Source organism: Pollicipes pollicipes, unplaced genomic scaffold, assembly GCF_011947565.3.
Source record: "Pollicipes pollicipes isolate AB1234 unplaced genomic scaffold, Ppol_2.1 Scaffold_4881;HRSCAF=5763_pilon_pilon_pilon, whole genome shotgun sequence".
In the NCBI taxonomy this organism is placed as follows: domain Eukaryota; kingdom Metazoa; phylum Arthropoda; class Thecostraca; order Pollicipedomorpha; family Pollicipedidae; genus Pollicipes; species Pollicipes pollicipes.
This window is the reverse complement of record NW_023596576.1, coordinates 2,608,716-2,622,027: the sequence shown is the minus strand read 5'-3', so window position 1 is coordinate 2,622,027 and position 13,312 is coordinate 2,608,716. Positions and strand designations below refer to the sequence as shown.

General features: G+C 49.4%; 1 protein-coding gene across 1 annotated transcript in view; it reads left to right on the top strand.

Moving 5' to 3' along the window:
• The window catches only part of LOC119101774 (uncharacterized), an 8,015-nt gene extending 6,953 nt beyond the window's left edge, over window positions 1-1,062 (top strand). Inside the window, exons 3-4 of the mRNA XM_037225198.1 lie at window positions 220-372; window positions 1,004-1,062. Coding sequence (XP_037081093.1) covers window positions 220-372; window positions 1,004-1,062 — 212 coding nt within the window. The remainder of the gene's footprint in view (window positions 1-219; window positions 373-1,003) is intronic.
• Window positions 1,063-13,312: the final 12,250 nt, after the last annotated feature.

Here is a 13,312-nt window from a genome sequence, read left to right as displayed (position 1 = left end):
AGCCGGAGCCGGAGCCGGAGCCGAGCCGGAGCCGGAGCCGTAGCCGGAGCCGGAGCCGGAGCCGGAGCCGAGCCGAGCCGGACCGGAGCCGGAGCCGGAGCCGGAGCCGGAGCCGGAGCCGGAGCCGAGCCGGAGCCGGAGCCGGAGCAGTGTGCAGGTGTATGGTCTGGTAAGCGTCTGGCGCGTCGTGTGACTTACGCAGCCGCGTGTGGCCGGCAGCGGGGGCCGAAGATAAGCGCGCCCTACCTCTGGGACCGGCACCACACGGCCCTGCCTCAGCAGTACCGAACGACGACGTGGTGAACGCTGTGGCGTTCAGTCCGGCTGACCCCGGCGTTCTGGTCACCGTCTCCGACGACTGCTACCGTCAAGGTCAGGCCGCCACTCCTTCAGGGTCACTCTTGGTCACTCCAGGTCACGGCGGGTTACTCTGGATCGCTTTAAGTTTACTCCGGGTAGGGCGGCGGCCACGTTCGACGCCCAGTGTCGGGTTAGACCGAGGGAGGGTAAGTGGTTGGAACGGCTGGTCAGCCGAGGACAGTTTGAGCGCACTTTACTGACGTGGCACCGTGTTGGGGCTGGTGGCACGAGGCAGCTGAGCTGGTGAGGCTCACGCCACGGGCACAGTGAGCGTTAGCTGGGAGCCGGTCCGTCTCGTCAAACACAGTGGTGTGTTGGGTCTAGGGCCTGTCGCCAGTCACCGCTTGAACTCCAGTCCAGCCTCGCCGGACGCCCCGACTTCACCCATTGCCTCGCTGGACGCCGGCGCTGACGACGCCCGCCGCGGGCTGGTGTGTGGCTCGCTGTCGGCGCGGCCCGTCCGCACCCAAGCGGGTGCCAGCTCTGCCGTGTGTCGGCAGGTGTGGCCGGTCTCGGCTCAACTGCCAGAGGCTAGGCATCGACACCGCCGAGCTGCCGCGCTGTGAGCGCCACCGGCGGCGGCGGCGCGGCCGCTCCTGCGGCGGCTGCGCGGCGCCGCCTGGCGACCGGCTGCCGGCCGCAGACCTGAGGTGTGCGCTGCACCACGGCCGGGCCGTGTGTCGCGCCGCTTCCCTGCTGTGAGCGGCCGGTGGGTGTCGGCCGACGGCTGAGCGCCACAGTCCAGGTGCCGATGGCGCTCCTGGGCTGGGCTGTGCGGTGCTGAGCCTGTCAGGTGGTCTCTCGTTGAACGTCATGTGCTGTTTTTGCGTCCCGCCCCCCCCCCCCCCCCCCCTCCGGCTGGAGTGAAGCGGCTGGGCCTTACTGGACCGTCCCAGGTGGTGGAGATTGTCGATATGAGGGGACGGCGGTGCTGCCGTGTCTGTGCTCATGTTGTTACTGTGTCACCAGCAGGAGCGGGCTCGAGTTGGTGGGAAAAAATATGACTGTCTGGACAAGAGGCGTCTGGCGTTTTGTTTTTGTTTTTTGCCTGTTTGAAACAGGTTTCCATAGTCGCAAGCTGAAAGAAAATATGGTGGCAATTGCGATGAAACAACTATTTGAATCGTAGGGAAACATCGAGCGAAACAAAGCCGACGCTTAATGCGGTTCAGGTTATTACTCTCCATCAACTGGTGTTAACTCGTGTCAGGACATGCTCATAGGATGCTTCGAAAGGCTCAGTTTTTATTTTGTTTAGACTTATTCAACCTGTTATTTTAAGGCCCCGTTTGCAGCTGGGTATCGCAATGCCACCACGGAGCTCCAAGCATTTAAGAGAACTGATGATACCTTTAATCAAATGAGCCCCTTATGAGTGCGGCCGTCGGCATGCATTGTTTGCACTCCCGGAAGAGACACCGTGGTTCGAAACCACAGGGTTTCGTCAAGTGCAATTGCATTTTTGTATCTGTGTCCTATTGGGCGTCCATGAAGTGTACTCCTGTTTTGTGTACTGATAACATGGTGACTCGTCCATTACGCGTCCGTGGATTGGCTTTGCGTCGTGTGCCGTTCGAGGGATGTTGAACTAAATGTCTGTGCCGCTGATCGGTCTAATACATTTTATTTTTGGTAATTTCTGCCGTCGTCCTTAATTGCATTTCAATGAGAAGGTGAGACCAGGCCATGCCATAATCCAGTGTTAGTTGATATTTCACTTCACGATAACAATTGCAATGATTGTTGCTTCGGATGTTTGAGCCTCCTGTGCTTTTCATAGGCGTACGGATACCTTTTCCACCCGTGGCTGTCAGTACGAGAAATGCGGGAGCACCCAAAACCCAGAGGGCTTTTTTGGCCCGTGGTCACACAGTGCTCCTGGAAATACTCTGTACCTTGCAAACTCCCTCGTCAACCAGATGAAAGCATGCATGCGGTTGGTTTCCAATGATGGCTCCTGGTTCCAACTGGCGTTTCGTGAAAACAAAACAATTATATACGGTTCTCATGCCCTATGACGCAAAAGCGGAACTTGGATCCTGGCTCCTGGCGGTTCTTTTGCAAAGGGCATGCCACATAACGGTTTCCACTAGTTCCCTGGCGAAAAACTGGACCCTGGATTCTACGGACCCCGGCGCCGCTATTAGTTCTTTTACAGTGCCCGAAGCCGAATTCTGTATATTGTTTTGCAAAGAAAGACCAGAACGCTGGCTTTCATTGGTTTATTCGCAAACACCTTCAGCACTAACACAACAGTCTTCGCAATTAAGATTTGCAAGCGATTTTACACCACCTGGTTCCCAGTGGTTCTTTGGCCATAAACGAAAATTAACCGGCCTGTTTAGTACCAACTCCCATGGATCATTTTGCGATAGAACGCTATGGAGCCTGGGATTTTCGTGAAAGTGAACCCTGAATATTGGTTCTCGTTGTTTGAATCAAATGATCAGAGTCTCTGTGATCGCACAATGCTCCCAATCGTTTGCACTGAGGACACACATCCCAATGCAGGAAGGTTGTAGTAAGCTGTCAAGTGTACTATCGAGGAACATTATTCACATAGATAAGACAGTAGTAATAGCCTCATTCCTCGGAGGAAAAGCCAGAACTTCTGACTTGACTTCTGCTATTGTTTCGCAAAAAGGCATGTTGCCAAAATATCAACGCATCTTATCTCCATCCTTTTTTCTCTCCGAAGAATGAGTCCATCACTACCGTCCTTACGTAAGTTTTTGTAGTCACACGTGGTGTTTGAGCTGGGGCAGAGGCGGTGTTTGCGCTGCGCTGCATACTCGTGTCCACGGTTTAGCGCTGTGTCTTGGCGTTCCGCCGTCTGTGATCGATCACGTGGTGTTTGAGCTGGGGCAGAGGCGGTGTTTGCGCTGCGCTGCATACTCGTGTCCACGGTTTAGCTCTGTGTCTTGGCGTTCCGCCGTCTGTGATCGATCACGTGGTGTTTGAGCTAGGGCAGAGACGGTGTTTGCGCTGCGCTGCATACTCGTGTCCACGGTTTAGCGCTGTGTCTTTGCGTTCCGCCGTCTGTGATCGATCACGTGGTGTTTGAGCTGGGGCAGAAGCGGTGGTTTGCGCTGCGCTGCATACTTGGGTCCACGGTTTAGCGCTGTGTCTTGGCGTTCCGCCGTCTGTGATCGATCAACGTGGTGTTTGAGCTGGGGCAGAGGCGGTGTTTGCGCTGCGCTGCATACTCTGTCCACGGTTTAGCGCTGTGTCTTGGCGTTCCGCCGTCTGTGATCGATCACGGTGGTGGTTTGAGCTGGGGCAGAGGCGGTGTTTTGCGCTGCGCTGCATACTCGTGTCCACGGTTTAGCGCGGCGTCTTGGCGTTCTGCCGACGGTGATCGATGAGTTTGTTGGTACTGGGCTCTTGACGTAGTCTCCAGGTGGCCGCTACCACACATGGACATCTGTTGAACTAAGTCATTGCCAAGTTTAGTTGTACTGTTACAATACGTGTTGCAAGAAAACACCCTAGTTGCGCTAATTCACCACCAAGTCTTCGAAATGAAACACTGGCCCTGACAGAATTGACCAAATGAGAATATCGGCAGAGCACGAGGTTATTGTCAACGGCCTTTGTGACAGCAGGAAACTGCAATAATCCGCTTTGCTGCGCAACTACCCCAGGCATTTTGCCAGCACCCTGAGCGATTTGAGTCATCACGAGCTTTGCAAACTACCTGTTTGATCCGCGAATCTAAGAACTGAGTGAGTGATCACGGCTTACGGAGGTCTGAAAAAGGCGCGAACAAGATTTTGCACTTTCCCTGTAGCACATCCGTTCGTTCGCTGCTGGTCACTTCAGTCATTAGGTCACGCCCCTCCAAATGTTTCCCTGCCACGTATCCCTTTTTATACGGGTGTCGGGCATGGCGATGGCTGTCGTGATTGCTATCAGCATGCTTCAATACACAGGCTGAATGCAATCTGCAACCACCGCGGATGCAACGCATGATTGAAGGTCTGCGCCTCCGATGGAGGCGCGCGCAGAGTCGCTTTTATTTTACAGCACAACTCATGCAAATTTTCGCAGCACCGGCGCAGAACGTGCATGGCTTGTATCTTTCACTTTTTTAACTTTTTCATTACTAACTGAGAAAAAAGATTTGTATCAAGGAATTATATTCGCCACAGTTCAAAACCGAGCACTTGGCAGAGGGCAGAGTTCGAGCAAGCCACCCAGAACTGTAACGCCAGCCCGCGGCGGCGTCACCCGCTGTGTGACAACGGCCCGCAGAGCCCGTGGACGGCATACGGCTTATGGACGACACAGCAGAAGCAGAAGTTCGTCACAGCGCCACGGGCGTGTCCCAGCACGTCATGGATCTCATCAGCCAGCCGCGCTCAGTCCGCTGTTAAGACGTCGACTGTACAGCCAGCGCCCCAGAAAGCCGTCCTCCTCTGCCGGCCTGCACGCCCTCGGGCGATGACCGGAGGCGGCGCCGTGTCGTGGAAGGAGCGTGCCGCCGCCTGTGCTGTGGGAGTGTCGGTCCCCGGCGTGGGGTGGGCCGTTGCAGGTGACCCTGTCGGACGCCATAGGCCGGCGTGCTGCCCGGCGCGCAGCGGCAGGACTTGCGCGCGGCCCCGCCCGTCTCCGATGCGAGGCACGGCCGCCGTCTGGACAACGGTGATCGGTTAAGCATTCTTGCAGTTGATACAATTTTTTTCTGCATTGAGCAACAATAATCTACCGTTACAGAGATCAAAACAGTTTTACGACCGTATCATATGCGTCCTTGCTTTTTTTTGACCATATGGAACTGACTTTTTTACTTTACATTTTGTACCGGGGAATTGAGATGCCGTTTTGAGAAGAGCGCACATGTGAACGAATGCCAAGACGCATGTAACTTCGGCGCGACGTACCGTGGGAAATGCAGTCAGGCATCGGGCCTCGTTCATCACAGCAGCAGCAAACCTGCAAGAGAGCACGCGTCATTTGCCAGGAATCCGCTGTTCGGGTCTGGTTGACCGGGCTTGTGTCGGAGCACTGCCGCTGTTCCTGCAGTTGGCCTGCTGCCGTGGGAGCGGTTAAATCCGCTCGCCGTGGAGGGCGGTTGCTAACAGAACGAGGTCGTGGGCGCTAAGGCATCGTTAGAATTGGATAGCTAACTGAAGGTTTGAGCTGTGCGCGCATTTGTTGGTGATCCTTGGAGAAAGGGTCTCGGGGAAACCTGACAGAGGTGTCTTAATTTTATCTTTTATTACAAACACAACGGCCACGAAATCTCACTCCGTTCTGGAACACGAGAAAGAAGGGAACTTTGAGGTCCCGTCCAACGAGGTTTATTATAGAGCCTATATGAATGTCAACTTAGCGACAATTTTTTGGCGGGAATCAAAAGGAAATGACATACACGATAGACCGGTGTCCTGAGTGTGTAGGAAGGCACAATTGAAATATGTTCATCCACTACAGCACCGATACTGCGTTGCTGTCTTAGCTCCTTCGTTCGTGATGCCCAGGAAGTCAAGCTAGCAGATACTGATGCTAAGTCAGATATAATAAGATGATGTTCAATACATGGACTAGACCCTAAGTTTGGTTCAGTTGGCTACTTGCACAGAAGAAACAATGGGAGTTTTACTGGATCATTAACTCACAAATGCTGCTGTTATATAAATGGGTTAGTCATGAAGAGATGAGGTAAAACTTCTCTAGGTTAGGCTTAATTACATTACTTTCATGGAAGTGATGGTAGGTATTTGAATTTTGTGAGAACCAGTGACATAATATTTCCTCATCCCATTCTAACAGAAGCCAAAAGTATGTCAGATGTTACTTGTAAGGTTTGGCAATGTGTTTATGTGCATGGGTTCAAGACTCTTGTTGTCTGAATGTTTTATGCTGGTTGAATTTCATCATACATTCCTCATCTGCAAAGTTCAAAGCAATATATTAATAGGAAGCTTTTATGCCTTGACAGAATTAGGAAGGCATTCAAAATTTACTTTTAGGGTACGCACCAATCAGCTGGGGTTGTGGGGGATATACAAGAAATGATGGAGCCAAAATATTTTTTCAGGAAAGTGTCTTGAGTGACTTCACAGCGGTTTCCACTTATGTGCCATCCACAGTCATATTACGCATAGCGCTGGTTGTGGCAGTAAGTGCTGTCATCTATAAAGATTCATCACCGCTTACTCGCTACTTTTACCGCTAGGTGGCAGAACTTATGGTGTGACCGGTCGACAGAACTCGGTAGCACGCGACCTCCTGTCATCCTTGATGAACTTGTTCAAAGTTCATGAAGTTTTTTGTGAATTTTTCACTCCTATATGCTCTTTTTTATGCGTAATTTTTCACTCCTCACCCTAGCTCAAAAGCGATTCTATCTCCCTGGTGAGACCTGACCCCCACCGTCCGATCGCGCAATCCCAGGCAACGGCAGAATTTAGTGGCGAAAGCTTTACGTGCCGCAATGCTCGGCACGGTTCGTTCTGCGCTATGAAGTCAACTGGCCTTTAGCGCGAACGTTGCCACCGGCCGCAGGCCATACCTACCAAGGGCAAATAGCGAGCGCCCTAAAGTGACTCGAACCCATCCCGCCACGGGAGGGTGGATCGGAAGGCAGGCGGCTCTGACCATCTGAGCCACCGGGACGGGCATACCTTCAGGGGTAAGGGTAACTCCAAAGTCAAATTCAGGCTTAAAGGACGGTGAACTCATTTCAAGCATCAGGATATTTATCAGCGCATTGTCTAGCGTCCGTTTAATAGTCATGACATCTCAAGTTCAACTTTTGGATAATATGGGTTTCTTTGGCATTTGACCCTGAAAGTGATCTTGAGAGGGCAAGACTTTTGACGGGCACTAGGCCATGCCTGGTGAATATTCTGATTCTTGAAGTCCGAAAGCAAGGGCAGTTTTTGGTGATCTGGAGCTGCCTACATTTGACCCTAAATTTAACTTCAAAATTCGTATCATAATGAAAATAGACGATATATTCGATTTTCTCGCCTCCTAATTGACCATTTAACGCGTTTTCAGTTCAATCGGAATTCGTCGCTAAATAAGTCGCTAACTTCATGGATGTCCCTAATAATTTGTGATCACAAAAATACACCTACATGACTCGCCGGTTTTACCTCATCCCGCCATTGGCAGCCAGTCTTGAGACAGAAATGGGTTGATACAAGTTAGCACGTGACGCTGATCGCCACAAGACTGACAGAGCTTCAAACGAAACACGGGGCATTGTCCGCCGATTCACAATTACCACATCAGTTAGTGAGTCATTTGTGTGGCTACTGAGGCTCAAGTGTAAAGGTATTGACATTGAACAGAACAATAAAGCACATTGTGCTTGATACTAGCTAGTTTAGTTTGAAGACGACTGGGAAAGTTTCAAGGACTAGCCATTACTTTCCGGTTGGAGTCCCGCTGGTGAATTGATAAGACGGAGAACAAAGAGTATGTCATCATAGGCATCCACACTGTCACCTCATGTAGGAGAGGAGAGAGAAGGTGGAAAAGAAGGAGACGCTTCAACGCTCACAACCGCTGCTGGTGCTCGACAGCACAGGAGTGAGAAGTTGCACAGCTCTCCCCTTGCCGCCTACCTAACCCAATGGCGGAATCACAATCGCTGCTGGTGCTCGACAGCACCGGAGTGAGAAGTTGCACAGCTCTCCCCTTGCCGCCTACCCAACCCGATGGCGGAATCACAATCGCTGCTGGTGCTCGACAGCACAGGAGTGAGTAGTAGTAGTACACAGCTCTCTCCTCGCTTCCTACCCAACCCGATGGCGGAATCACAATCGCTGCTGGTGCTCGACAGCACAGGAGCGAGTAGTAGTTAGTGCACAGCTCTCTCCTCCCTCGCCACCTACCCAACCCAATGGCGGAGATGTCGAAAATGTGTGTGCTCTTTTTCTCTTCTCTGGTATCACCTCTTCCTTTGCATGATGACGGCCAGCCATGAACAGACCGATCCTTTACGGTCGTTTCCAAATTAGCAACAAGTATGGTACGTGCTCATACCTTTACATTACTGCATGGGTGGAATGGGTCATGGGAGTTATGTATCGTCAAATCATGCGTCATATGTCGCCTGAAACACATGTTATATATGGTCAAAACAAGCGTTAAGTATCATCAGAACTCTAAATTCTTTACCCTAACTCTGATCATGGCACAAGATCACGGCCTGATTATGGTACGTGCAGGAACAGATTCGTATTAACTGCCACCCTACGTAATTTTTTTCATTCTCACCCCACTCGGGTAGAGCCTCAAAAGCCTCCTAAGATCGTAAGACCTAAGCAAGCTAGAACCGTACGGAAAACGGCGTTGGAAAGCTCTCGTCAAACTGCATTCGATATCAGCGTCCTAACAACGGTGAATCTGACCTTTGACAGGTCAAATAATACCAAATGAGTTCAAATGGCGCCCTAGACCCTCCTGGTGTCTCAGGAAGCACGCATACAAGCACCATGCGGAAGTCTATGCCGAAAAGGTCTTGGGAAGCTCTATCAGGTAGACTCAAGTGGACATCGCTACACGCCACCTCTGACGTCATGTCAAATCAAATGGTTGCAAGCAACTGTTGCATTGACCCATATGATTACATCAAGAACTAGGCAAGCTATATCAATGGGAAAACATAGTTGGAAAGGCTTACCAATGGATATTATATGTGCCGTTAAGGCTGAAATCGTGTCACCTACAAACGCCAATCTGGTCGCAAAAGTCAAAGCTTGACCTAGTTTGGCCTTGGATGACTTCACCTGGTAAAAGCAGCCAGAACGATAGAAGTACATTTCAGAGTGATATAGATATAAAACAGGACTTAAGATACACTCGTGGAAGTACATTTCCTGCGAGAACTAAGCGTTATGTGTTGCTTTTGAGCAAAATTTCACCAACGTGACTCGCGAAAGTGCTATAGGTCATGAACTATAGAGGTCAAAGGCTTAAATTTTTTACAACACTTCTATAATGTTGATAACTCAGTGAACAGCATTTCAACACTGAGTTCAAAAGCGTTCGGGGTCCGGAAGTTATTCTGGAGGAAGCCGTAAGTGGCCTCTGAAACATCCTCGTCGGGCAAGGGATGCTTCCCAACATGCGCTATGTTGTCAGCTTCAATACGCTGGTCCAGTTTACATCTATTTGAGTTACTCAGGACCATCAAAGCGGTTCTAGAAGCATGTCATTGCCTTTTGACTTGTCACAGCTGCGTCAGCAAAACGTATATATCTCAACATATGCGCCTTTCATGGTTCGGTGACCAGCGCTGCGAACACGGTTCGGCCTCATTGGTAGAGTGGACAGTAAAGGGGATTTAAAACAAATGCAAAAAGTCCTTCACGGGCTCTGTCGCACCGAAAACCTGAATGTCGTTTACGCTGGATACAGTAGTAATGGCCCATCATCCACCAAATCGAAGCTAATTCAATGCCGAAGACGCAGTCCTCATAACTTCATATTTGATGACGACGGGCGGGCCCGTGAGGCTGTAACCGAGCAAAGGCCCGAAACACTACCGAGCCTTCACAAGGATGTCAAGCTCAAAGTCCTATCTGTCAAGCTCAAACCTAGCAGCCAACGGAGAGGACAGGCCTATGTATAAATTATTTACATCACTTCTAACAAGTTATTCTTATTGCCATGGTTGCTCTCTGTCAAGGGCAATAGAAGGTGCTCAACAAACAATCTGTCTTACAACTGTAATATAACTTCAGGATGGCAGGCAGAACCAGTTTTGCTGCCCTGCCTTTAAACTGCAGCAAAGGTAATAATTTAGGCTTGGCTTTCAACACTTAATTATCAAAAGTTTGAAATCTCGGCTTACATTACAAAGGGGATGGTCTATTTGCTGACCACCTAGAGCTACCTTATACTGAGGTAGTTATGCAGCTTAGGGTATTCTTGCCTAAAAATATTATTCATTCCACAGTACATTCATTTGCCTAGTCACAACCATCACACAACATATCATCGCAACATCTTGAGACAGATATAGGGACCACTACAACAAACTTGGGACAAAATGCTTACAAGTAGGGGAAGAATAGCTTCATTACATGTATTGTGGAATCAAAATTTGCGTCATAAACAAGGTTTGAATGGATATAAACAAAAATGGGCAAACCTGGGTAACAAATCATGATGTTGAAAGCAGGGTCAAGTTCGCAATAGGGTGCCACCCCGCAGGGAAAATTGCTGGCGGGCGGGCTTCTCTCTGCTCTCCCGAATAAAGCCAGTACCTTTCGCGGTGGATTGCTGACAAATAAGACCATCCGACACAAACATAAAATATAATTGTCCGTCATACCCACCAACATACAGCATTAAAATGCTAAATGAGAAAGATAACCCCTGCGCTAAAACAACCGATGAGGAAAATAAAGCTTCGCTGGGCAATTCGATGGTAAACACTACTGGAGATCGGCCGCGCCAGTTCTGTCCAAAACCTTCGGGCTGCAAAATATTTTAACATGGTGAGGCATGGAAGCTCGATCGGCTTCAATTTATCATTGCTGAGCCCCCGCGATGAACCAAAAAAGCATCAAAACAGATGTTTAATTAGGCAAAACTCCATTACAACCTAATTTAATTTCCTTCAAATTGTCTCCATTTGCTATGAATTGTTCGCTGCGTGGGTGCATATGAAACGTGTTTGGGGCGCTGGCGAATAAACCCCCTATAATGTGTTGAAATATGTACAAGTTTGCGATTGTATAATTTTTCAAGCGAAATTTGTTTATATTTTGGGCTATAGACCCGCATCTACTTAAATCATTACAAGGCAGGGATTAAAGTATTTGTATCACCTCCACATTAGACCAAGAAAAACCAGCAGGGGATGAATAGCACAAAGCTTAGAGTTGCTCGGCCACATTGTTTTATCAAGGCACTTGACTAAAAATCTGTCAAAATGAGTGCTCAAGTGGTGAGATTTTGCCTTTGAACTTCATTTAGAAGACCTTTCTTGAGTTTTTTCACGCCCACATTTCGTGAGCGGTGCAATTTAGTAGCCAAGTCTCTTTGGATTAAAAGATCGCGTGGAGTAAAATTCTCTACCAGGCCCTGCGTGGTGCTTGCACGGTATGACCCCAAAAAATAGGAATGCATGAAAACCCTGCATTTGGCACACAGCTGTACAGGTTGATAGTATTTTGTACACAAACCAAGATCAAGCGCAACCGGATTGAGTCGGTGGAACTCCCGGGCTTGGAGGTAACTACTGCCCTTGCTCTGTGCATATAGGCATGATTAAGATGTAGATGAGGCAGAATGTGGCCATAGGTGTCCAGGGTCAGTGGAGCCTTGCTTAGTGGTTTCAAGTGGGCTAGGACTTTGATGATATCTTAAAAACATGAGAAGAACATATAGGCTCAGTATGTGCGGTTAGACAATTTTAGGAAGGAGTGAAAAATTCACATAAAACATTGGGAAAAGGAGTGAAAATTGCTCCTCATAGGGTTGTTTACACCCGAAGTCGGCAATTTAGGACAGGGCTCACACAACAAGCACTGCTTAGCACGAGCGCTGATACCAGAAATCCATCCATTGAAAGGGCTCGGATCAAATTTTAAAAATAAAAAAGGGTGATTTTGATAGGTTAAGGCGTTGTGGTGGACGGTAATTTATGTGCTGCTGAATATTCTGATGCTTAAAATTCGAAATCGGTTGGTAGCTTCTGTGGTGATGTGGGTTCGCTGTCATTCGAACTCAATTTGACCACGAATATCAGGTGGTATTAAATATGGACCTCAGATTTGGTGTTCTCGTGCCACATTCACCCTTTGATGCGTTTTTATTGAAATGGAAGTTATTCGCCAATTAAATCGGTAAATGCATCTTGTACTTCGCATGCATTTGTTAGAGCCCTGCTGGTTCTCCCGCGAAAAGTTCATATCGGTAAGAGCAAACGTTTCGCCAAACCAGTCTCACATATCTGTTTGTATCTAGCTATTCTATAACGTCTTTGGAGAGGGAAAACATCACGGTGGAATAGTTCGCTTGTGAACGGCCAGTCACAGATTTGTGTTAAGAAACGAAAGCCAGAGTGTGAATATCACTAGCACTTAATTTTAGAATAATTGAGAAAATTCCTTCTCTGTGGACTTAACTCCGATAACTCAGTCCTCCCCTGGTGTCTCGCACAGCTGACCGAGTCGTGCAGTTGACTTCGAATACCCAGTGTCATCCATCCGCCGTCACGCTTCTTTACTGTCTACCTGAACCATCACCAGGAGTGTCACTTTGTGTAACTCTGGGGAGGCTGAGGCCCAATAATGGCTCTGAATAACCCCGACCGTTAATGGTTCTCTGAGCCCCAAATGCACCTGAGCAAATAAGAAAATACTGGGCCTATGACTGCGCCGTTAATGGTTGTCTGAGCCCCAAATGCACATGAGCAAAGAGAAAATACTGGGCCAATGACCCCGCCGTTAATGGTTCTCTGAGCCCCAAATGCACATGAAAAAAGAAGAAAATACTGGGCCAATGACCCCACCGTTGATGGTTGTCTGAGCCCCAAATGCACATGAGCAAAAAAAGACCATCTTTTGTTGGCTGACCATCCGATGGCGTCCACGGGGGCGCAGCACAGCCGGACGCGCTGTCAGCTGGAGTGAGGGGGGTGGTGTGAGTGGAGTGGCAGTCTGTTCATCAAGTGCGAGCTACACCTGACGCCCAGTCAACCAGTCAGTCAACCGCGCTGCAGGTGGAGCGGCACGTGTGCACGGCAGCAAGTAGCTCGGCACCACCCCTGCCATCTGTGTCGGTTGTCTATGCTGCAGGTGTGGTGATCCCTACGTCTGAAACCCATAATTGTTAGCAGAAAATGAATTACCGGAGCAAATATGGGAAGCGCGAGTCGTAGATAAGAGGTGCGTGTCATAGATGGAAGGTGCGTGTCGTAGATAAGAGGTGCATGTCGTAAATAGAAGGCGCGAGTCGTAGATAAGAGGTGCGTGTCGTA